At 42.7% G+C, this 24,004-nt stretch overlaps 1 protein-coding gene across 3 annotated transcripts in view; it reads right to left on the reverse strand.

The window, feature by feature from the left end:
• Positions 1-24,004, reverse strand: part of ncanb (neurocan b) — a 248,084-nt gene that overhangs the window by 138,514 nt on the left and 85,566 nt on the right. For all 3 annotated transcript variants that reach the window (XM_015971620.3, XM_054730008.2, XM_070554098.1), the window contains exons 6-9: positions 19,088-19,215; positions 12,429-12,722; positions 10,722-11,546; positions 3,582-4,742 (exon numbers count right to left, since the gene is read on the reverse strand). In XM_015971620.3, coding sequence (XP_015827106.3) covers positions 3,582-4,742; positions 10,722-11,546; positions 12,429-12,722; positions 19,088-19,215 — 2,408 coding nt within the window. The remainder of the gene's footprint in view (positions 1-3,581; positions 4,743-10,721; positions 11,547-12,428; positions 12,723-19,087; positions 19,216-24,004) is intronic.

Consider the following 24,004-nt stretch of genomic DNA (forward strand, 5'->3'; position numbering starts at 1 on the left):
TACAACACCGTTACAACACTGTTACAGTTAGCGGGCACGTAAAGTGGCATGTTACTATAATGTGGTTGAATGAAGCGCAGCACTGTCAGACTTTCTGACAGCCACACTAACGTGTGGGACACAAACAAAACTGCTGTTAGAGCTGATCGGAGCCGGCTTCGTACTCGCACCCCCATTCTTTGTGTTACAAATGGCAAAAATAAACACACAGCACCAAACCCATCAGGGTTTTTCAAACACAGAGGAGGGAAAAAAAGGGTGATCCGAGACACTCTGAAATTAATTTATTGAGCTTATAAGAGCTGACGCGTTTCGGTCACGTGTGGCCATCTTCAGGGCATAATCAGCACAAAATAATGCGGGTGTCCCTAAAAAGGGGACATGCAGTCATGTGACGTACGTATCTGGTACGATGCCAAACATCAGTTTCTATAGAAATTTGATATTATTATGTACAAAGGGAAATGTAGAAAAAAGTATACAAATACATAAAGTAGAAAAAAGTTTAAATCCTAAACAAAGATATGGAAAAAACTGTGAGAAAGTGATATGTGAAATATGTAATAAATTAGGATCTCAAGCCTACAATCAGCACTTATTGAATAATTGTTGGAATTAATTGAATCATTTATCACATGAAATACCACACTGATGCAGTCACAGAATCTGATGGACAAAGAAGGAAACTAGCCTGATCAACCTGTTGTTCCTAGTAATGATCATTCAAGATATCCATAATAACATTCTTCCTGAATGAACATTTCAGAACATTTCTGATTGTTCATTCTAAATAGTAAGAATCATTCAGTTAAAAACATATTTTATGTTATAGATATATAGATAAGTAACTGTGTTATAGAACATACAAGTAATGTAAAAGTTCTTTTGCTACGTAACTAATTCCTTTTACAATGTGGTAACTGAGTAGCTAATAGTAACTAATTGGAAAAAGTCATTTGTAACTTTAACTATTTACTTTTTTTAACATACTGTAAATCCTCTAACATTTGCCTGTATTTAATTAACTGCCGGGTATCATATTTTGGCCGGTGTCAGAGTCGGCGGAGGTGAATAATGGCCGTTTTTTTTATTGTGGCCGGGTGGAATGTGGTAACAAGCAAGTACGGGGGGCGGTTGTGTCATCCGTCTCACTTTTGATTTGCCAGTGATAGACCGCGAGGGTAACTTTAACCGTGCGGAGGCGAAGAGGAGGCGAAAATTTGATATCAAGTTTAAAGAGAACGTGCTGATTATGCTGCAGAACACTCTGGGGAGCAGTAGCAGGGGTTGTATGAACTAGTCACTAGTCGACTTCACCGCTCTATAGTGACTTTTTACGCCTGTCATCGACTAGTTGCTGTCACGTGATAATGACCGGCAAGATGCAGTCCACGGAAAAGACAGCAGCCTGCTGTCAGCAGGTGACAAGCTCCTGTGCGTCGGGAGGCAACGCGCTGTGCCAGAGCGTCAGTACTGACACCCGCCGTAAAACGGACATTTAACCAAATTGTGACGTTTACCCTCTTGCAATTTAACCTTCCCCTCACCCCCATCCTAACCTTAACCAGCTTGCGCATGCAAAGCTCTGATTGTTGACGCGCTCCAGACATCTGCGTCCTTAGCACGGCCACAGAAACATTACCAAATCAGGTGTTGCCGCCTCAAAAACTAATTTAACACGCGATCGTTCATGTCGGCTCATTTCCTTTTATGTTTTCTGTCTTTTATTCTTTTATTTGGGCCTGATGCGTTTCACTGCTGTGGAGCGGGGCACATCACCTGTTTTGTCCTCGGTGACGCACCTCACTGATGAGGCCGGGAGCACTCCACTGTTTTTGCGGTCGGTAGATCTTTTAGAACTGCAGTTCATAAGGTGAATATATATGAACCCAGGTAGCAGTTTTTCTTTAGGATTGAGAGGAGATGCAGGAAGATAATAAACAGAGACAGGACAGAAAAATAGTCAAATAAAAACAAGTTAGTTTTTGTACCTGGTGGTTGCAACAAACAGACACCACTGAAGGTAATCAGAAGTGAGGAACAGAAAATGAAATAATTATTTTAATGTTTAGAGCAGCAGAAACTCTGAGAGGCTGCAGGCGCATCAGTGAGTTTGCGGCCGCTACGCAGTGGGAGGGGGGAGAGGGCTGAAGCAGAAACTACCGTTGTTAAAAGAAATGTGTTTAACTTTGAAAATGTGGGCGCAATTTTAATTGTCAAAAACTCCAGCGAACCAGTTAGTTAATTTTGCTCAAATAGAAATTGAGGCCTGCCTCTAATACTAGCCCTCCTTCCAATAAAGGCCTGGAGCTTGATGAGCTTGAGTCAAATACAGGCCCGGGCCTGTATCAGAGGATTTTCGGTAACTCTATAAACACTCCAAATTTGGAAAACGCCTCTATGTATCTATTTTCTGCCAATGTTTAGTTTTAGAAATGTTGTGCTTAAAACATGCCATTTTTTTAACTCCCCATTAGTGATGTCACAAAAGAGGAAATTAGAATATAACCACCTCTTATGTGACAAAGCTGCTCAGCAGCTCTACTAAAACCCCTCCCGATATTAAAATGATGAGCATGATTAAAACGAAGGGCGATGGCGGCACAGGAGTTAAGTGCTTGAGCTATTCTTAAAATGAATTATTATCAACTTCTTTCCTCCCCCTTTTGATTTTTATCTGAATATGATATTTAGACTCACCCCCCCCCCCCACCCCCGTCCCCCATGATACTGAGCACTACTTCTAATTACATGCCACATCAGTGTGTCCCCTTCATTGTAATAATTCAGCATTTCTGTTATTTTTAAATCAGCAATAAACATGTATAGAAGCACATTGTAGGATGAAGTGAGCGGCCACAGAAAGCATGTTTGCTCATTTACCGGTTGTTGTTCTACCAGCAGATCTGTTACCAACCACAATAAATCAATGAGAGCATGTTGAGTGAAAAAAGTCACAGACACTTTCATCACTGTGAAAAACAAATTTGTACACAGAGTGTCAGAGAAGAAAGCAGTATACAACAGCAGGGAAATGGCCAGAGTGAACAGGGACAAACTCGAAAATGAGAGCGGAGACAAGACCACAGTCAATTACGAGTCCCGTCTTGTAGTTTGTGTCGACATTGATTTGCTGGCTACTAGGAACCCTGCCTCTCCCCAGTTCATCTAATTGTACTCACTCTGACCCACTAATTACTTGCCAAAGACCTTCTTGGTTTCACCTCACTGCACTGCAGCTTTCTTCCATGAGGTCAGGGAAAAAGAATATGAAGGAAAGAGAGAACGATTCCCAAGCTAGATTAAGAATGCATTGTTCCCGTCAGAGCAGAGAGCGTAAGGGATTTGTAGATTGAAACAACAGGCGACAGGCAAAAAGGAAATGGAGGAGTGGCTGTTTTAAATTTCAAGGCTGTTAGTAGAAATTGTGATCCCAGAACGAGAGCATTAACGATGTTAGCATGCTGCTGAGCTTCATACATAATTCAATAAATCAGTGCTGATAAGATAATTACTTATAATTAGAATGTTAATAATGGCACTTTTGCTCATTCTTTGTTAACACGATAGAAGGAACCTACCTGATGAGATGAGGCCAAAGGCCCAGTTGGGTACAAGACTACCAAAAGGGTTGTTTGAGTCTTTGTTCTCTGTTGTCTCAGAGGCTTTTGGTTCCTTCGAAGTCAACTCTTTGAAAGGTGTCCAATGACTTCCTACAACAAAGGACTCTGATACTGCAGATCTTGATTCCATTTCTGTAACCCCTGAGACTGATGCAATGGTGGTCCACTGAGAAACTCCAGCTTGTGATCTTTCAGTGGGTGTCAGAGTTTCAGAGAAGCGTTCTTCCAGATCAGGTACACTTGTAATCTCCTCTTTCTCTTCCAGAATCCATGAAATTGAGATTGATGGCTCCTCCATAGCAGAGCTCTCGGGAGTATTTTCAGTTGTTATTGCTTCAGTAGTAAGATCTGTCCTGTGTGGACCTACGGACAAAATCTCTACAGTGGTCACCTCAGAAGTGGTCAGAACCTCTGCTGAGGCTTCTGTTGATGTAACCATCTCCTCTCTCCTGCTTTCACTAGTTGTTTGCACAGGAGAGTCAGAGAAGAGATTGTCAGTAGGCTTGTGGACATAGAGAACCTCCTCCTTGGCTTCTTCTGCTGTCGCTGGTTCCAGCAGGCCCTGAGGTGAGATAGTGGATTGCTCTACCAACTGCCAATGAGGCTGAGTGGTGCGCTCATCCAAGGACACAAAATCACTCGTGATGGGAGAAAATTCAGTTTTAGGACTTAAGTTGACAACGATACTGGACAAATTTTGCACATTCATTTCAAAGCCAGCAGGAAAGCTGCTCTCATCTCCACTCCCTTCCACATCTTTCTCTTCTCCTGACGCAGGTCCACCTCTGTCAGCTACAGCACCAACACCTTCTGAATTCACTTCCTTGCCTTCTCCCGAATAGTTTTCCATGTTTTCCTGTTGATGGGAGTTAGGCAGAGTGATCAATTCAAGGGGTCCTGCCTTAGCTTCCTTGGGCTCCCATGAAGGATATTTGACTACATAAGCCTCGTTTTCAGGGAGCTCCTGTTTTGGGCCATGCATGGCCTTGACGGCCCACTGAAAATGAACACTGGGGACCACAGGAGCAATGGAAGGGTCCCATTTGGGACTCTGAGGACTGGATACGTTGACCTGCTTGATGGGTAGAGACTTCTCCACATGACCTGATGCAGGCAACTCTGCAAGAAACAAAAAAGACAGAGCAGATAAATAAAAATATCTCCATCCTTTGGATAGAAAGGGGATTTCATTTTATGAAAATCTAATTGGCAATTAAAAAATGAAGTGTTGCTTGCATAAACCCAATTAAACTTGTTCTGAGATCAGAGTCTCAAAACAAAAATGAAAAGTTAACACTATCACAGCAGAAGCATGGCTTTGCTAAGATGAGTGATTTGAGGCTAAACCTAATTTGCGTGCATTCTACTTTGTAATTTTTGGAGCCATATGGCAAATTAGTTTTACACAGCAGGAATCTGCTAAATTGTGGAGTCCAGCGAGAATCAGCTGATAAAATAAAATATTTTGTGAAATGTTCCTTTATCAGTTTAAAAGCCGTGTGCTGTCAGGTTTGCAAAATAGAGTCATAACAATTGCAGTCCTTGTTTCCATATTTCCATTTGCAAATGGACTTCATTTTCAAACAGAGCAATAATAGGAGCCAAACCCTGGCGACAAAAAGAGTTATTTTCTTCTTGGATAACTGGGTCACTAATTCAAGACAGTTGTACTAAGCAGATGAAAATTCACCCCATTAATTCTGAGAACTGATTTTTTTATTGCATTTACTGTAAAAATGTCATGCATGAGTGAGGTAACATGTTGTAATGCCAACATCTCATCCTACAGAATGAAACTTTGTTGTATGTTTACTATATTCAATATATTTAATAGATATAACCCTAACCCCAGCCAAAAAAACTACATAAAAAAGAAACACCCTTTTGAATTTTTGTGACACTATAGCTTTTATTTTAGTTATTAAAATGCACCAACAAGTTATTTATAATACATATTACTAATACTAATATTAATGAAGATTCTAAAGAATAATAATTTATTTAGCTCTCCTTGTCTTCTTGTATATCTGGCACCTCTTGGCCTCAAACATGTAAAATAATAAAGAAGTGAATCTGATACCAGAGGGTAACAGAGAAATGGCAAAATCATAGCTGACTCAGTCACAATATGATGATTTTGTTTTGATTGTAAAAAAAAAATAATAAAACTGTACTCAGAACTGTAGCATAGCGGTGCTCCCAAGGGGTGGCCAGGGGAGGCCATGGACAACCCTAGAAAATTACTGGCCCCTCTAGGGAGGACCAGTGTTGATAAATCATATTAATGTTCACTTAAACTTCATCGTATTTATTCAAGACATGAATGTAAAACCTAATAAAATTGTACAATTAATGAGTAAAAAAATAATCAGAATTTAAAAATGTATGTTTCTGCTGCTCACCATTAAAAAAAGTTTATATCTCCACAGTTTTTGAGAAGACAGCAACAGGTGAATTAAACCAGAAAATAAAATTCTAAAATTAATTTTGTAATAACATCTTAAATAGCTGAAAAGTGTTTTTCTGAAATGGTTGTGTTTCTCAAATTTGAGTTATGTGTTTTGAATACATTTTGTTTTTTAATAAAAAAAGAATAAAGGAGCAATGCAATTGATCGCTACAGGCTAAACTCCCCCAGATTTACTACAAGGACCAATTTGGCGTGCCACCCCAAAAGAGTTTTTGACCCCGTCTGGCCACCCTTATCAAAATTTTCTGGGAGCACCCCTGCTGTAGCAAGACTATTAACTTTTAAGATAAACAAGGGAATAAGCTAGCTCCCTCATTTAGCTAACTACCAAGAAAATGAGAAAAAGTTCCATAATCTTTAATGAAACTGCTTTTAGGGTGCAATTACTCAGAACTTTGGCATAATTTTAGGTCTGATTTTAAAAGCTGCCAGTAAACTTTAATTTTTGGCGCTCAAATAACAAGTATGTGTTCTTTAAAGTAGAAAATCAAACTTTATTCTCTCTGACAGAGTAGGTCGGTCAAAGTTCTATTTTTCTTCATGTTGTTACCAGAAATGGACGCCACCCGTAAGTAAACCCATGTGCTTGTAGACTTAAAAAACCCAAAAAGAACAAAAAGAGTAGTGTGTGCTGAAACAGATTCCTAACTTCCGTCCCTGTGGATTGTTTTACCCATAACATCCTCCTGTTGAGACGCAGTTGCCTGCAGTGACAGAGGCCATATGGATCGACCTAGAAGCAAATTTTGCAACACCACCAGCAAACGATGAGCTCATCAAAAAGCTCCATTGACGTCTGTTTATTTAGATGAAGTGATCCACTCTACCTTATCAGTTTACAGCTATTAAACCAGACTCTGTAAACAGCATCAATAATTCATTCTGTCTGCATGAGTGACTCATGAATAAATAGGTTTTTATTTTTTAGGGCAGTGCTGCAGCTGCGTCACTGAGACGCGTTGATCATCGCTCAGCTCAGTTTGACTTTCTCCAGCTCACTCACCATGTCCGAAAAGCCCAACAATACAGCACAACAAATTACCACACCAGGGAGAACATACACAAAGATGTCCATGCATAAAACATTAAACTGTGTGTAAATTATTCAGAAGGTTCTACGTTGCCTTACGCCTAAGTAAGGTTTATGAGTTGGAGGTTCATTTCCATGAGAGCCTAGTAGTTCGGCGTAATTGTCCTATTAATAATCCAAATAGGTAATTACATACTTTCACTACACACTGATGGAAGTGGGAATAATTCGGCTCATTAATCCGGATTGATCATCTATGTAATGATCCATGTAATAAATAAAAAGAGATGATTAGACATAGGTTTTTGGTGATTTCATGGAACTATTTAGAGCACGGATGAAGTTAATCTATTCAGCTGTAAATCTGTGCACAGAGGAGTGAGTAGGAAAAAAAAACAAAGCGAAATGCAGCAAAACTAACGTATAAAACCCACATTCAGGCTGTAATTGTGTACTTTCACAGTGACCTGTTCTGCTGTGTTCACACCACTTTACTGGAGTAAACGGGCTGAGACAATCTCCTGGGCCAGGCAGACATGAAATTAAACAGCGAGAGTGGAGGCTGACAATGAGAGGAGGGGGAGCAGAGTCAGACAGATAGTGCCAGAGCTACCTCATACCATTTATAGATATGACATCTAATAAAACAGACTGAGTGGAAGTTATTGCATGGCCATTTGAATCATGTCAGCAGCACTCAATGCTCAGAGCTTCCATTTTTATTCTGATCCATTCACAAGAAGTGGATAGGTCTTGTAATTGCACGAGGCTGTTCAGTCAGTTTAAAAAGGGTAAAAAAAAGTAGATTCTTTATATACATTTGCAGTGGTCTCTGGTAGGAATGAATGCCTTGCAAGCTTTACCCAGGGCAAAAAACGCCCATACATGCTTGGGTCAGCAGGGACAGTCTGCTGCAGCAGAGACAGAGAACACGGCAGGAATTGGAATCTTCCTGCTGTTTGGACATCTCGCCCCGGACTGGATAACCAGCAACACAACTCAACCACAGACTTGCTATGTTGATGTTTTATCTCCACAAATAACACAAGCCTGTAGGAGTTGTGCTGTGTGGTGAAGCTGCTAATGCTAACAGAATCAGAATCAGGTTTATTGCCATTGTCAGTGAACAAACAATTCACAAACTAGGAACTTGCTTCGGTACTAATGTGCTACATATAACATGAATAATAAGATTAAAAATAGAATAAAATATAATAAAAAAAAAACTAGAATAAAACTTTCAGCTATAAAAAATGGCAGGTAATGGTAACATGGCCGATAACGTGACTTTGTGTCGAGTACAGAAGACGAGCATGGTTGTGTGTTTATAAGCTATTCACAAGTCTAACGGCAGATGGAAAGAAGCTGTTCTTATGGCGGGAGGTTCTGGTCCGGATGGACCGTAACCTCCTGCCTGAGGGAAGCGGCTCAAAAAGTCTGTGACCCGGGTTCGATGGGTCAGCTGCTATCCGACCTGTACCCCCCTGAGTTCTGGAGATGTACGGGTCCTGGAGAGATGGAAGGCTGCAGCCAATCACCTTCTCAGCAGAGCGCACAATGTGCTGCAGTCTATGTTTGTCCCTCACTGTGGCTCCAGCGTACCGCACAGCGATGGAGGAGGTGAGGATGGACTCAATGATGGCCGTGTAAAACTGCACCATCATCTGGGTCAGCAGTTTGGCCTTTTTCAACTGCCGCAGAAAGTACATCCTCTGCTGGGCCTTTTTGATCAGGGAGCTGATGGATGGCTCCCACCTAAGGTCCTGTGTGATGGTGGTTTCGAGGAAGCGAAAGGAGTCCACAGTGGTGACGGGGGTGTCCGTCAGGACGAGGGGGAGAGATGGGGCTGTTACTTTCCTGAAGTCCACAATCATCTCCACTGTCTTCTGAGCATTGAGCTCCAGGTTGTTGCTGCTGCACCAGTACACCAGCCGTTCCACCTCCCTCCTGTAGGCGGACTCATCACCGTCAGAGATGAGCCCGATGAGGTTAGCTTCTACTGGTCAGGATGTGGTCTGCTGTTGGACGCTAAACCAGCAACAGCCTTCCCCATTGCGAGCCAAGATGGGTGAGTCCATGAATGTTAAGTGACATTGTGACGTAGATCTGTCAGGCTTTTTAAAATCCTAGAGTTTCACCGTCTATTTTCTATAAGAAGCTAATGCAAGAGAAAAGTACAGAAGACTATTGTTATGATCAGCCTGCATGAAAATCTCAAAGCAACTGATTATAATCAGAAATAAAATTATAAAATGTTTTTTTCAGGGTACCACACCTACAATATTCTAATCAGACTGCAGAGCAGAGAACAGCATCCCCTTTCAATCAAAAAGACAACATGCCATCATCAAACTGCTGAGCTCTAGGAGATATCCTGCAGCGTGCAATAAAACAGTTAATCCAGTCACTGATGGTGCCTTAGAAAAACCACTTGGGCAGATTTCTATCACTTTTCATATTTTCTTCTTCCTCGCCTGCCACCAGTTTGCTCGTCACCTTCAGCTGTGATCATTCAGAGGACCGGGCCGTAATTGGCAGAGACGTAGATTAAGATGGGAGCGAAGAGTAATGCAACCCAACCTTCAAGCTAATTACACGAAGCTGTAAATAATGCATGTAGGCTAAAGCTTGATTTTTTTAAAACACCCTGAGATTGGTTGCCACTGGATTTCAGGTGACACAGTTGTATTTGTATTAAAAAAGCAAGCCATTGCTTGGTGAGAAAAGCTTTTATTGAATCATTCCTCTAGCTGTCTGTGTGAGAGAGGGTTTGTCTTACGTTGTACCTTCTTCTTCTGGCTGATGTTAGGGCCGTGTGTGTTATTTCTGGTGGCTGTTAGAAGAAATTGTGGGTTGTGGTACACTTTTAAAAAGTTTTTACATTTTACATCGTGGTATTCTGTGGATGTGCTACTCAGGAAAACTGACCGTATTCTTCACATGACCTGTTGTTTTCTCTTTATTGATTAACTTGTGATTTTTTTGTTATTCAGCTCGTTGATCTTTCCTATTCTCATTTTTGTCTTTGTCCATCCGTCATTCGTCCAGCTGTTTTATTTTATTTCTAACCCATTTGTCACTCCTGAGAAGAAGCTGTAATTTAAAAGGCAGTCCTGTTTTTGTTAAACAGCTTTTACATTTGCAAATAAATCTTTCACCGTCTCAAACTTTCAAGCCATTTCTTTGTTCCTCAACCTGCACTGTGAACAAAAACGCCGTCACTGGCAACAGAGGTGGAGACGTCTCCAACGTTTTTGCATTTCCATGCGAAGCCTCCTTTGTTTGTTTGCTGTTATTGTTTAATTAAATTTCAAGCGATACTTGAAATTGCCCTGCAGAGGAATATATTACAGCATACTCGAGGGGGAAGGGAGAGAAAGTGGAGTGCAGAGGCAGAGGCTGTTTGAAAAGCATGACATAAATAGAGTCTATATTTACCAGCAGCATTTAAATTATGCCACGCCTCCTTTTGAAGCAAAAATAACCTTCTGATTGAATTTTAACAGAAATTGCAACACAAGAAAGGCGTTTTAAGTCTTTTGTCGTACCGGTTCGAGCTGACTAACCCACATATGTAAACATTTAAAACAAAACTTACCATTTAGGGCGGACTGATGTTTGTACGTATTGGCAACACCTTCATTCCCTCTTTGCTCTGGCACAGCTGGGACAAGTTTAATCAGTGGCCTGAGCTCTTTTTCCTGCTCAGACAGTTCCTTCTCTAAGCTCTGCTGCTCACCTGTGGCACCTCTGAGGGAGAAAGTACCACTTTTCAGCTCCAATATAGCGTTGTCCGTGATGCTCTTGATTTCACTCTGCTTTGGGACACTTGTGTTTCCGTTAGATGCTTGTTCTTGTCCCTGATTCTCTCCAGCTCCCCCCTCGGGCGCTGAGGGCGACCCCGCCGTCTCGTTTGCCTCTTGGCTCCCTGTCCAGTACTTGAAGGGCCACATGAGGGTATTCAAAAATCCATTGAGGATACTACTACCTGTCGGAGGGAGTGGTGTAGAAGATGGGGTTGAGGTGTCAAATTCATAGTAGCTGTAATCCTCCTCCTTTTGGGCAGAACCTCCATGGCTCTCTGCCATTTTAAAGTCAAATAGACCCGAGGTGTGGTTACTTTTTGAACCATCAGTCTCATCCTGGCCATGTTGACTTCCTCTGGATTCATTTTGTCTTTCGTCCCAACCGTCTTCATGCTTTAAGTTGACCATGTGCTCTTCAGAGGTCCTAGATGAGCTGTTTATTCTCACGAGAAATGAGAGTCCTGTTGTGTTTGAGTCAACTAAGCCAGCCCAGGCAGGTGTTTCAGTGGAATGGGATTTTCTTTGGGCTTCTGGGGCTGGAGACAACTCCTGTGCAGCTGGTCTGGTCTGGTGTAAAGCCTTTGCCTCAGAAGCCTGGATTCCTGCTGGCTGATGAGCTGTAACAAATAAAGGTACATTTCACTTTACCTGATTTATCCGCCACTGCAACCCCTCGCCATCCCTCGCCCCATCGCAGTCAAATCAGCTATGAATTCAAAGCATGAGTCACCATGTTATTAAAGTCAGTCTTTGTTTCTATTTGCAACCCTCATCATTTTAAATAAATACACGTGTTTAACACATTGTTCACTTAGATTGTTTCAAACTAAATCAATTGTTAAACGAGTCGCATTATCATTTAGATCTGTATTCAGTTAAATGATGGGATATTTAGCTAAATATGAGTGTAAATGTAAACAGAGGGACTTCTATCATCTGTTGTTTTGATTATTTTCCTCCATGCTGTTCTTGTTGACATAACTGACTGGAGTAATGCAGATGTGTCCATTTACTGCTGCTGCTGTGAGAGATGTAACTAATCTCGAGCAATTCTAAAAATCATGTTTTCTGATAGTAAGTAGGAATATGTGCAACGATTATATTGAGAAATCATAACTAAGCTTTAAAACTGAACAGGGTCACATCCATGAGATGAATACAGAACAAATCTAAGTCTAATTTGGGCCTTGATGAAAGAAAAAAGGTTGGACAAATTCACTGTAAACCTAAGCTGGATCTTCTGCATTCATTCATTCATTATTGTATCTGCAGTTCTGTTTAATCTCTGAGGCTTCTCTAAACATCCAAGACCTCAAATCCTTCAGGAGCTACACAAATGTCACACGATCTCTTCCCAAATCCTTCATGTGTGACACAAATACTTAGTGCTAATTAAAAATCAGAGAGGAACGCAAGTCCCCAGACTCCTCTGCTGTTGCCATGGCAATTACCACAATGATGGTACCACATCGGCTTTATCATGGAAAAGCTCTCTATACCTCTGTAGCAGAAGGAATCGAACAGAGCGGTGGTGTCTGGGAAGCCGGTGCGGTTGGGGTTGTTGTAGACTGTCCGCACCCCGGGTTCGTCTCCGCCACAGTTCTTCCGCGGGACGTTTATGGGATAGCGGACGCTGCCATCTGCCAGCCAGCCAGGGTCACACTGGTCCAGGCCAGCCTGCCAAGCCAGGTAAAGCTGTCCGACAGTGGCCAGCTGGGCTCCCAGAGTGTGGCAGTGGGTGGAAGCAGTGGCAAGGCTCAGCTTCTCAGGCACAGTGGAGTGGAACACCTCACCTGGAAGGTGTGAAGAGATGAGAGATGGGAGTTCAGTGGGTGAGACAGAACAGATTCAGTCTTCGGAGCTAGATCTTTGAGATTACATTAGATTTTGATAAGAGACCCAAAAATCATGACTTCAAGCCTTTTATCCTTTTCTTTTGTCAACGTTATATAAAAAAGTAAAAGGTAGAGACTTTTGGTCTTGAAATTAAAGAAAAGATTTACGTCCAGAGCATAAAAGATCCTCCAGAATGTCATTTTAAAATGGATTCTCAGTGTTAAATGCAAAAGTAAAAGATGAATAGTTTTTCAATAAAATGTGAAGAGGCTGTATAAAGCTGCTAATAGAATAAAGACAGAGACAGCTCAAGGAGAAGCACTGAAAGAGTAAAACTATACGATCAAATGATTTCCTGGGTGTTCATGGTTTGAGGAAATCCTTGACTTTCAAAGCACAGGACTGCAAAATCTTTTTATATGGACATAAAAGAAAATAAATAAACCCAAAAATCCTATTTCACTATGTAAAGTCTGCATTACAGAAAGACAAATTATCTTCAGGAATAAAGTTATGTTGAGTTTCAAAAAGAAAATCAAAAACTAAAACAGCACTGGACCTGCGTTAGCTTTAACGACTGCACCTAAACTGAACACACCATACAAAACAAGATGTCCTAATCTGCATTTTATCAAGGAATATCCATCCATCCATTTTCTTCCACTTATCCAGAGTCGGGTCGTGGGAGCAGTAGCCTAAGTCAAGAGGCCCAGACTTCCCTCTCCCCAGCCACTTGGGCCAGCTCCTCCGGGGGAATCCCAAGGCATTCCCTGGCCAGCTGAGAGACATAGTCCCTCCACCGTGTCCTGGGTCTACCTTTAGGTCTCCTCCCGGTTGGACGTGCCCGGAAAACCTCACCAGGGAGGCGTCCAGGAGGCATCCTGACCAGATGCCCGAGCCACCTCAACTGGCTCCTCTCAATGTGGAGGTCTACTCCGAGCCCCTCTTGGATGACCAAGCTTCTCACCCTATCTCTAAGGGAGAGCCCAGCCACTCTGCGGAGAAAACTCATTTCAGCCGCTTGTATCCGCGATCTTGTTCTTTCGGTCACTACCCAAAACTTGTGACCGTAGGTGAGGGTAGGAATGTAGATCGACCGGTAAATCGAGAGCTTTGCCTTGTAGTTCAGCTCTCTTCACCACGACAGACCGGTACAATGCCTGCATCACTGCAGATGCAGCGCCAATCCGTCTATCAATCTCACGCTCCAGTTTTCCCTCACTCGTGAACAAGATCCCGAGATACATAAACTCCTCCACTTGGGGCAGGACCTCATCCCTGACCCGGAGAAGGCATTCAACCCTTTTCCGAATCAAGACCATGGTCTCAGATTTAGAGGAGCTGATTCTCATCACAGCTGCTTCACACTCGGCTGCGAGCCGCTCCAGCGAAAGCTGAAGATCACGTTCTGATGAAGCCATCAGGACCACATCATCTGCAAAAAGCAGAGACTTGATCCTCAGGCCACCAAGATGGATTCCCTCCACACCTTGGCTGCGCCTAGAAATCCTGTCCTTAAAGGTTGTGAACAGAATCGGTGACAAAGGGCAGCCTTGGCGGAGTCCAACTTTCACTGGGAACGAGCCCGACTTACTGCCGGCAATGCAGACCAAGCTCTGACACCGGTCATACAGGGACCTAACAGCCCGTATCAGAGGGTCTGGTACCCCATACTCCCGGAGTACCCACCCCCCACCCCCCTCACCACACAAACACACACACACACACACACACACACACACACACACACAGCCCCCCCCCCCCCCCCCCCGAGGGACGCGGTGAAACGCCTTCTCCAAATCCACAAAACACATGTAGACTGGTTGGGCAAATTCCCACGCACCCTCCAGGATCCCCCTAAGGGTATAGAGCTGGTCCAGTGTTCCACGGCCAGGACGAAAACCACATTGCTCCTCCTGAATCTCAGGTTCAACAATCCGATGGACCCTCCTCTCCAGAACCCTTGAATAGACCTTACCAGGAAAGCTTAGGAGTGTGAACCCCCTGTAGTTGGAACACACCCTGCGGTCCCCCTTTTTAAATAAAGGAACCACCACCCCGGTCTGCCAGTCCAGTGGAACTGCCCCTGATGTCCACGCGATATTGCAGAGCCGCATCAGCCAACACAGCCCCACAACATCCAGAGCCTTAAGGAACTCCGGGCGGATCTCATCCACTGGAGCCTTGCCACAGAGGAGCTTTTTAACCACCTCAGTGACCTCAGCACCAGAGATCTGAGAGGCCAACCCAAAGTCCCCAGACTCTGCTTCCTCACTGGAAGACGTGTCGGTGGGATTGAGGAGGTCTTCAAAGTATTCTGCCCACCGATCCACAACATCCTGAGTAGAGGTCAGCAGCACACCGTCCCCACTATAGATAGTGTTGTTAGTGCACTGCTTTCCCCCTCTGAGGCGCCGGATGGTGGACCAAAATCACCTCTAAGCCATACGGAAGTCTTGCTCCATGGTCTCACCGAACTCCTCCCACGCCTGGGTTTTTGCCTCGGCGACCACCCGAGCCGCATTCTTGGACTGCTGATACCCGTCAGCTGCCTCTGGAGTACCACAGGCTAAAAAGACCTGATAAGACTCTTTCTTCAGCTTGACAGCATCTCTAACCGCCGGTGTCCACCAGCGGGTTCGGGGGTTGCCACCACGACGGCACCGGCGATCCTGCGACCACTGCTCCGGTCGGCCGCCTCAACAATGGAGGCACAGAACAGGGTCCATTCAGACTCAATGTCCCCCACCTCCCCCAGAACATTTTGGAAGTTCTGTCGGAGGTGGGAATTGAAGCTCCTTCTGACAGGAGAACAAAGAACAATTATTTTTAAACATTTTTATGAGCTGTTGATGTTTAGAGGCATTTTTCATATTCTTATTGTGTAAAAATTAAGGCAGCACTGTTTTCAATAAAACATCTTTTATATAATATTAGTTTGGGGATTGAGATACTAAAGTTAGAACTTTTTGATACTTCACGTTTGTTCTTTTCCCCTTGCAGTTAAAAATTTCAAGATTATTATTCTGTAATTTAAAAAAATGTAAGAGTATAAACATGTTTTATATAAATTCATTTATTGTTGCGTGCTGAATATAAAGTCTGGAGGTTTTACTGCATCGATTGCATGTGTGTCAGTGACACCAGGGTGTTAATGCTGCATAAATAACCCTGGAATACTCTTACCTTTATTAGGTTTAATAACACTTGTGGTTGTAGCACATTATAATAGGTGACTGGACTAACCCAGCAGGTCAGACTGCACTGTTAAAAGCCTGCTGTTGTAATGGATGTTCTCCAGAGATTACAGCAGGTCTATAAAACATAAACATCTCAATTCAGGCAGACAAAATCACCGGGAAATGAATGAAAGATAATTGTAAAGTATGAGGAGAGGTAGTCATTAGTTTGGGGACTGGAGATGACTTTAATCATCAGCAGGGTTGATTGAAAGTAAAACTTACTGACAAGAACAGCCAGAAGGTTCAGTTCCCCCTTTAATAATCCCACACAGGAACTTATAACCTTATAATTACTAACCTATTTCGTGACAATGCCAATTTTCTCAGATGCTTTAAAAAAATCTTGTTGTATTTGAATCTGCTCATGACATCAAATACTGAATTTGTATTAAAGTGGTAACATTTTTTGTTACATTAAGGATTAAACTGATTAAATTCCAGTTTAAACTGTGGGTCAACAGCCTAGTAGAGCAAACTGTTCTCCCTGAATAATAAAACAGCAAAATAGAATAGAATAGAATGGAATTCAACTTTATTGTCATTGCACATGTACAGGTACAGGGCAACGAAATGCAGTTTGCATGCATCCAGAAGTGCTTTAGCCGTGATATAGATGTATTACAATATATATTAGCAATAATATAGATGTGTAAGTAAATTACAGAAATGGATCCATTACGTATGTTATAATGTACACGGTATGAAGTATGTTATGAATATTCTATGACTTTAAGTATGTACAGGCTGTAGTTAATACAAACAGTCCATGAGTTTAACGTGGGTCATATGTCAGGAGGCAGAGTTCAGGAGTCTGACAGCTGTTGGGAAGAAACTGTTCCGGTACCCGGTGGTCTTAGTCCGGAGGCTCCTGTAGCGCCTCCCAGAGGGCAGCAGGGTGATCAGTGCAAATTAGATGTGGAATAAACAATAGCTCTAAGTTGTGGGAAACTTGTTTAATCAATGCATTTGCAGTGGTCTCTTGTGAGCTGTACTCTGGACAGAATATGCCTAGAATTGCTTTTTTCAGCACAGACAATTCTGCAGAGCGGCAGTAGACGGCAGGATTTGGACTCTTATTTCCTGATATTTAGAGATCTTGCCTAGGATTGGAAAACAGCAACGTGACTCCACTGACTCCCTTTGCTCTGCAACTTTGATGTTTAATCTCCACAGAAAACACAAGCCTGGAGGAGTTCTGCTGTGTGGTGAAGTTGCTAATGCTAACAGTTAGCTGCTGCTAGTAGAGACGCTCTCTGCTGTCTCCTCGATGCTAAACCATGGGTGAGTCCATGAATGCTAAGTGGCAGAGTGACGTAGATCTGTCAGGATGTTCTAATCCTAGAGTTTCACCGTCTATTTTCTATCAGAAGCTACTGCAGGAGATAGGTGTAGGAGACTATTTATATGTACAGCCTGCATGTTAAACTCAAATTGATCAATTATAATCAGAAAAAAATAATTTAATAAATAATTTAATATTTTTTTTCTGTGTTCCACACCTTTAAAGGCTCTGTAACAGAAAAAAAAATCCACATTTATTTTTTAATTTCTTGAAATGTGAAGTAGTTCCTTTTAGGAGAATTTATTGTGAACATTTATATTTAACAGCTTTAGTAAGTACTGCTGTTCCTGTCAAAACTTGAACTGCGCCTATGCAGCCTTCAGTGACACAGTTGTAAGGTGCATCATGCATAATTAACATGCATTTAAACAGTGCATGGCATATATAGAAACACGTTTTTCATTCTAAATTATACTTCTGCTGTCATACATTCAGTTCTCCAGCTGTGAGCTCAGAAAAATCATTTCAAGATTATGCTAGCAAGGTTTAGCTGAACCTTTTCCAGTGAATTGACCTAAAACAGCTAAGAGGTGGAAATGCCACTGAAGTGGGTAAAGATGAGAGGAGGACCAACAATCAGAGCCTATCCAGGCCAACAGAAAAGGGGGCTAAGAAGACTTTTGGGATTAAGTTTCCGTTCTATCAAAATGAACATTAGTTGTCTGGAAGGTCTGCAGGAGTTCAAGCTGTCGACTTGAGCTGCACAAATCCCCTAGTCTGGATATTTTAGAATCATTGACAGGAAGAGCAGTCTGAGAGTTTACTGTGACTGATAACACTTACATTCATTCCATTTTTTTATTTCACTCATCCAGTTTTGCAAAAATGAAAATGTATTGCCGAAATTCTAAACTCTGGTGCAGCTCAAAAGAATTGTTAAATCTGTGAGTAAGAATAAGAATACAAAGTACATATAGCTGTGCTCACGTAAACAACACATCGTAAAATATAAAATAAAATAAAACCAGTACCACCCATCTTACAGTTTTTCACTAATCTATAAAATCTTCTTGACTTTTGTTGAAAATAATTTCTTCAACTGCTCATCAGTTCAAATATTATTCAAATCTAGAGGTTTTTAGTGAATGATTTTGTAAATCATTTATACTTTTAAGTATAGTTGACAACAAAATGATTTTCATGTAGCACTCTGGTTGTTATTTTAATGTAGAAACAAATTCTGGTTTGTAGTGTGTGTGTGTGTGTGTGTGTGTGTGTGTGTGTGTGTGCGTGCGTGCGTGCGTGCGTGCGTGCGTGCGTGTGTGTGTGTGTGTGTGTGTGTGTGTGTGTGTGTGTATGTGTGTGTGCGTGCGTGCGTGCGAGCGTGTGTGTGTGTGTGTGTGTGTGAATGTGAACTCCTTCAGGGCTTCTGCTGTGATGAGTCCCATAATACATCTATCATCTTCTTCATCTCAATGTAAAAACTTCTAACCATTAAACAGAAAGGCCTGATTATCACAGAGGCTTTGCTCTCCACATAGATTGGACAAGCAAGTAATTGGGTCACAGTTAACTAACTAACAACAATAACTAACAAATAACTGAGAAGGTGCTGCCCTGGGCAGGAGGATCTAATAACGGCTCCTGAAGACAATTACACCATATTTGCTTTATGTTGCTTAAATGAGAAATTATTGGGGTCTTCCAGGGTCTTCCCCATACTAACAACATGAAAACTGCAATAAAATTCCCAGAAACAGTTTCATTTGAAATTATGGATAGAATTCCCAATTCCTACCTTGAAGCTGCTTAGCAAAGCAGTAGACATCAAACAGCTCATCGCGGGCTCTACTGCCATAGTTACGGACACCAGGTGAGTCCTCGCGATCACCATAGCAACCGGGCCGAGGCGATTGGATGGGGTACCTGCAGAGGAAACAAAGAGGAAGGGACAAAGACGAAAGGAGTGAAAGAAGAAAGAGCAAGATTTATGTGGCTTGGCCATGAAAACAGCAGCCACACAAACACAAAGACTTGGCTCCCACGGGACGAGTCCATGCTCACAAGCAGAAGAAGAAAACCGAGCAACGCTTTTATCACTGTCTGCCCCGAATACGATAAACTTAAAGATATCTTCTACTCAGAGAAGATTCACAAACATAAGCAAATAAACACTCTTGCCTCTCCTAAAATTGAGGAATACAGTGATATGTTTTTACAGCGTTAAGATTCAAAAACGCTTTCATCACTAAACTTTTAATCGTCCTGCTCTAAATGTGAGCTTCACAGCCTAATTGCTCACCTTCCAAACTGCAGTAAACTGACCGCACAGGGTTGTAGCAGGAGGCAGAGAAGCAGGAAGCGGCGGTAAAAAGCCGAGGAAAGGAGGAAAGAATCTGGAATTCCTTCTGTGACTTGGCACGCCAGTGGGGCTAAGAAAGCAGCAATCTATATTTGGGCCTCACCTAAGCAATTATTCCAGTAGAACATTGATTCCAGCAGTACCAAGGCGCAAGCAAAGAGGCTGATTAAAAGATTACGCCAGGCACACAGGGACTTAAAAGTACTCAGAAAAAAACCACACACAATCACAAACACACACATGCTTGCCAATGACTATAAAACTACAATTCCTCCTCTTACATAACGAGACATTTTTAGACAGAATATGAAATAACATCCAAATCCTACAGCGTGCCAGGCCTCTGCTGCTTTCTTCTATACACTTTCTTCACCTCTTATATTAATTGGACACCTTCCTCCTGGCTAAAGCACCATCAGACTCCAGAATCTGCACCAATTAGACAGCTCCCAAGTGAAAACAACAGGAGAGCGGCATGGACGGAGAAAGGAGGAACAGAGAGGAAATATGTGTCACGGGAATGTTGGGAAAGGCTGTCAGAGACAACAAACAATCTGCCTGATAACTGAAGCAACAGTGATGGGAGATAAAATTTAGATTTAGATTATGCTGTTAACATCAGTGATGTACCCACCTGGCAGAACACCCAAGGATGGAAATCTAACCAAATGCTTTTTTTTTCACACTTAAACTTTATTATTTTTACCAAGGGAACTTTGGGTTGATATATAAAAATAAACTACTCGATTCAACAAATAATTTGAAGAATATACTTTTTTTTTTTGCGTCAGAGCAGCTGGGATGAGAATCAGCTCCTCTAAATCTGAGACCATGATCTTGATTCGGAAAAGGGTAGAATGCCGTCTCCAGGTCAGGGATGAGGTCCTGCCCCAAAAGGAGAAGTTTAAGTATTTCGGGGTCTTGTTCACGAGTGAGGGAAAAATGGAGCGCGAGATCGATATTCGGATTGGTGCTGTGTCTGTAGTGATGCGGGCGTTGTACCGGTCTGTCGTGGTGAAGAGAGAGCTGAGCCAGAAGGTGAAGCTCTTGTTTTACCGGTCGATCTACGTTCCTACCCTCACCTATGGTCATCAGCTTTGGGTGGCGACCGAAAAGAATGAGATCGCGGATACAAGCGGCTGAAATGAGTTTTCTCCACCGGGTGTCTGGGCTCTCCCTAAGATAGGGTGAGAAGCTCGGTTATCCGGGAGGGGCTCGGAGTAGACCCGCTGCTCTTCCACATTGGCATGAGCCAGTTGAGGTGGCTCTGGCATCTGGTTACGATGCCTCATGGACACCTCCTTGCTGAGGTTTTCTGGGAATGTCTAAAGCCGGGCGTACACTGTGCGACTTTTTCACTTTTTCGAGCCGATTTTCCACTCGTGCAAGAAACCACGAGATCGGGGCGAGTTTTGCGCCGAGCGTCGTGTAGTGTGCAGGGGGTTACGAGAGGCGATTAACACCACGTGACCAGCTACCGATCAGCAATCGTGAGCTCGCACGGACTTCTGGAGTGTTTAATAATTTGCTTGTCCCTCGTGAGGGTATCGCACTGTTGAAGCGGCGCTGCGACCCAAAAAGTATCAGAACCACTCACGGCGCATGCGCAATCCTGCATCAACACCGCTCACTCGTTATTTCCCTAATAACACACGCTGTTCGTTTTAATTTCTACACGTTTTTTTACTCACAAAGATCGTCAAGAAAGCGTGTTTGTCGTGTTCATGTCAAATTAAACTGATCACAAAACACAGATTTACTTTCTTTATTTCGTTTTCCTCATCCAACCCCCATAAATCCCTGTGTGTCCTCCTGCAGCTCTCCCGAAGGACAACAGGCAAAACAAGACAAAAAAGTCTGACGTGTTGAGTAAAAACTGCTATTTTTAGCATTTTTTTAGGGCCGACGTGTTGCTACCAGACGTACAGTGTGAGCAGTCAGGTTGCATGCGAGAACTGGGTCGTGCAGTGTGAGCGCCTGGCTCGTGAGATCTGCCCTGCGAGGAAGTGGTACAGTTTGAGCTGAAGCTGAGTGCTACGAGTGAAAAGTCGCACAGTGTATGCCCAGCTTAACTGGGAGGAGACTTAGAAGACCAGGACACGTCATCAACGCATTCATTACCTCCCGTCTAGATTATGCAAATGCAGTCCTGATTGGGATTAGTGCTTCTACCTTGGGCACGCTACAGAAGGTTCAAAATGCTGCTGCCAGATTCTTAACCAACACCAACAGACGCACACACATCTCTCCAATTCTCGCAGACTCACACTGGCTCCCGGTCTAATTTAGAATTCAATTCAAAATCCTGCTGTTTGTCTACAAGGCTTTGAACAGCCCTTCACCCTCTTACCTGGCCGGCCTGTTGCATTTCTACACACCCACTCGTGCTCTTTGTTCAGCTGACGAGCTGCTGCTGATTGTTCTGGAGGCTCGCTATAAATCTCGGGGTGAGCGTGCCTTCTCACACGCTGCCCCCAAACTCTGAAACTCTCTGCCCCTCCATGTGCGTCAGGCACCTTCTCTCTGTAGGTTTAAGTCTGCCCTCAAAACATACAACTTTAGCCTGGCTTTTCCCACATGACTGTCTTCATACGTCAGCGTGAAGCTTCTCTATTAGCGGCAGCTTGTGACATTCTTCTGTACTTTTAGCTCACTAACGTTGCTCGGTTAGGTTTTACTTGTTTCTCTTTTATCTCTTATCTTAGTGATTTTACTTGTTTTATGGTTAGTGAACTTTTAGTGTAATTTAATGCCTTGCTTTTATGTGTGTTATATGTTTGTAGCTTTATATTTTACTCCTATGCTGTCTTTGTTGTTGTGTTTATGAGTCTTTCTCTGTCCTGTACAGCACTTTGGTTAGCTGCCATGCTATTTTTAAGTGTGCTTTATAAATAAACTGGTATGGTATGTGTTACGGCCGCCGCCGTTTTGGAGCCCAGTGGTGTGCTGCGTGCCATTCCCTGTTCAGCAGCAGCAGTAGCAGAGCAGCACCGTGGACAGCGACTCCTTGGGAAGCTGTCCGTACTTTCAGGACCATGGACAGCACCAGAGCAGCAGTCACGCCAGCTGGGACTTTGCACCTCATCAGCTGGCTCTTCAAAAGTGGCCAGCTGGAGCTCATCAGGGGAGAGAAATGTTTGGTGGTTGCAGCAGCAACGTGTGGTTCTCTCCCCTTGGTGGTTAACTTGTATGACGGTTTTGTGGTTTAAACCACTTTGTTTCTTGTGAAGAAACAACTTTAAGACTTTTGTGTGTGTTTGGGATTAGTTAAGTTAAACCGGTAATTTTTGGTTTGGTGAGTCATTTAGACTACCTTTGGTAAATGACCAGGTGGGGTTTTCCCCTTTTGAAGTCTGAGTTCCTGAGCTAGTTTTAGTGGTTTGGACACTTTTGGTTTATTCAGTGTTTTGGGTTGGTTTGTCTTTCAAACAAACCTTTTTGTTTAACTAACTGGGAGGGGGTTTTGCCTCTTTTTGAGTTTCATTCCCTTTTAAATACAGGAGATTAATTGTAGGATTTATAGAGCGGTTGGTCCTCTGGTCAGTTTCAGTTAATTAATGTTAACTTGGTAATTTCTAGGAAAGGGTTTTTTGGCCCTTCTTTTGGTTCTTCTTTTTTTTTTGGTAATAAAACCTTTGAAAATACAAGGACACTTTGAGTTTGGTTTTGCTTGGTTAAGCCTTTTTCTCCCCAACGAAGGTCACTTTTTGTTATACTGGTCCATTTTATGTTTATTCCCCTCACCTTCCTAGCTGAGCCCACAGAGGGGTGTAACAGTATGGTATGGTATGGTATGGTATGGTGTGGTGTGGTGTGCTATGGTATGGTATGGTATGGTATGGTATGGTATGGAGGGACTGTGTCTCTCGGCTGGCCAGGGAACGCCTTATTTGGGGCGGTACTGCCCAAAACAGAACCAGACCACAAGGAAAAAGCATAAGAAGTCCTAGCTCATCGATTGGCCGGGACCAAAAACTGAAATTCTTCTCCATCAGCTAGCTCTTTCATGACTAAAACAAACAATAGTAGGCACTAGTGCCTTTGGTAGCTATTCTTCTGACTAGAGTTCACTCAGACCTCCAGACGTCATGTCTACCTAGGACACCATCCAACTTCTTTGTGTGTCTCTGCTACATCAGCATTATGTTGTTGTTTTCAAAATGCAATTTATTGTCTTTGGTTCACATGATGGTCTGTTTATATATCACACAGTGATCAAGATTTTACGGAGCTCAATAGCAAGCAAATTAAGACTTGCACTTTTCAGGTGGACTGCTTGTTTAGCCTCCTTCAGGTCAGATGAAGGTTCTCATCTACCTAGATGAAAAGGATTATTATCCAGTGTATTCACAT

The sequence above is a fragment of the Nothobranchius furzeri genome, chromosome 8, assembly GCF_043380555.1.
Source record: "Nothobranchius furzeri strain GRZ-AD chromosome 8, NfurGRZ-RIMD1, whole genome shotgun sequence".
Taxonomy (NCBI): Eukaryota; Metazoa; Chordata; class Actinopteri; order Cyprinodontiformes; family Nothobranchiidae; genus Nothobranchius; species Nothobranchius furzeri.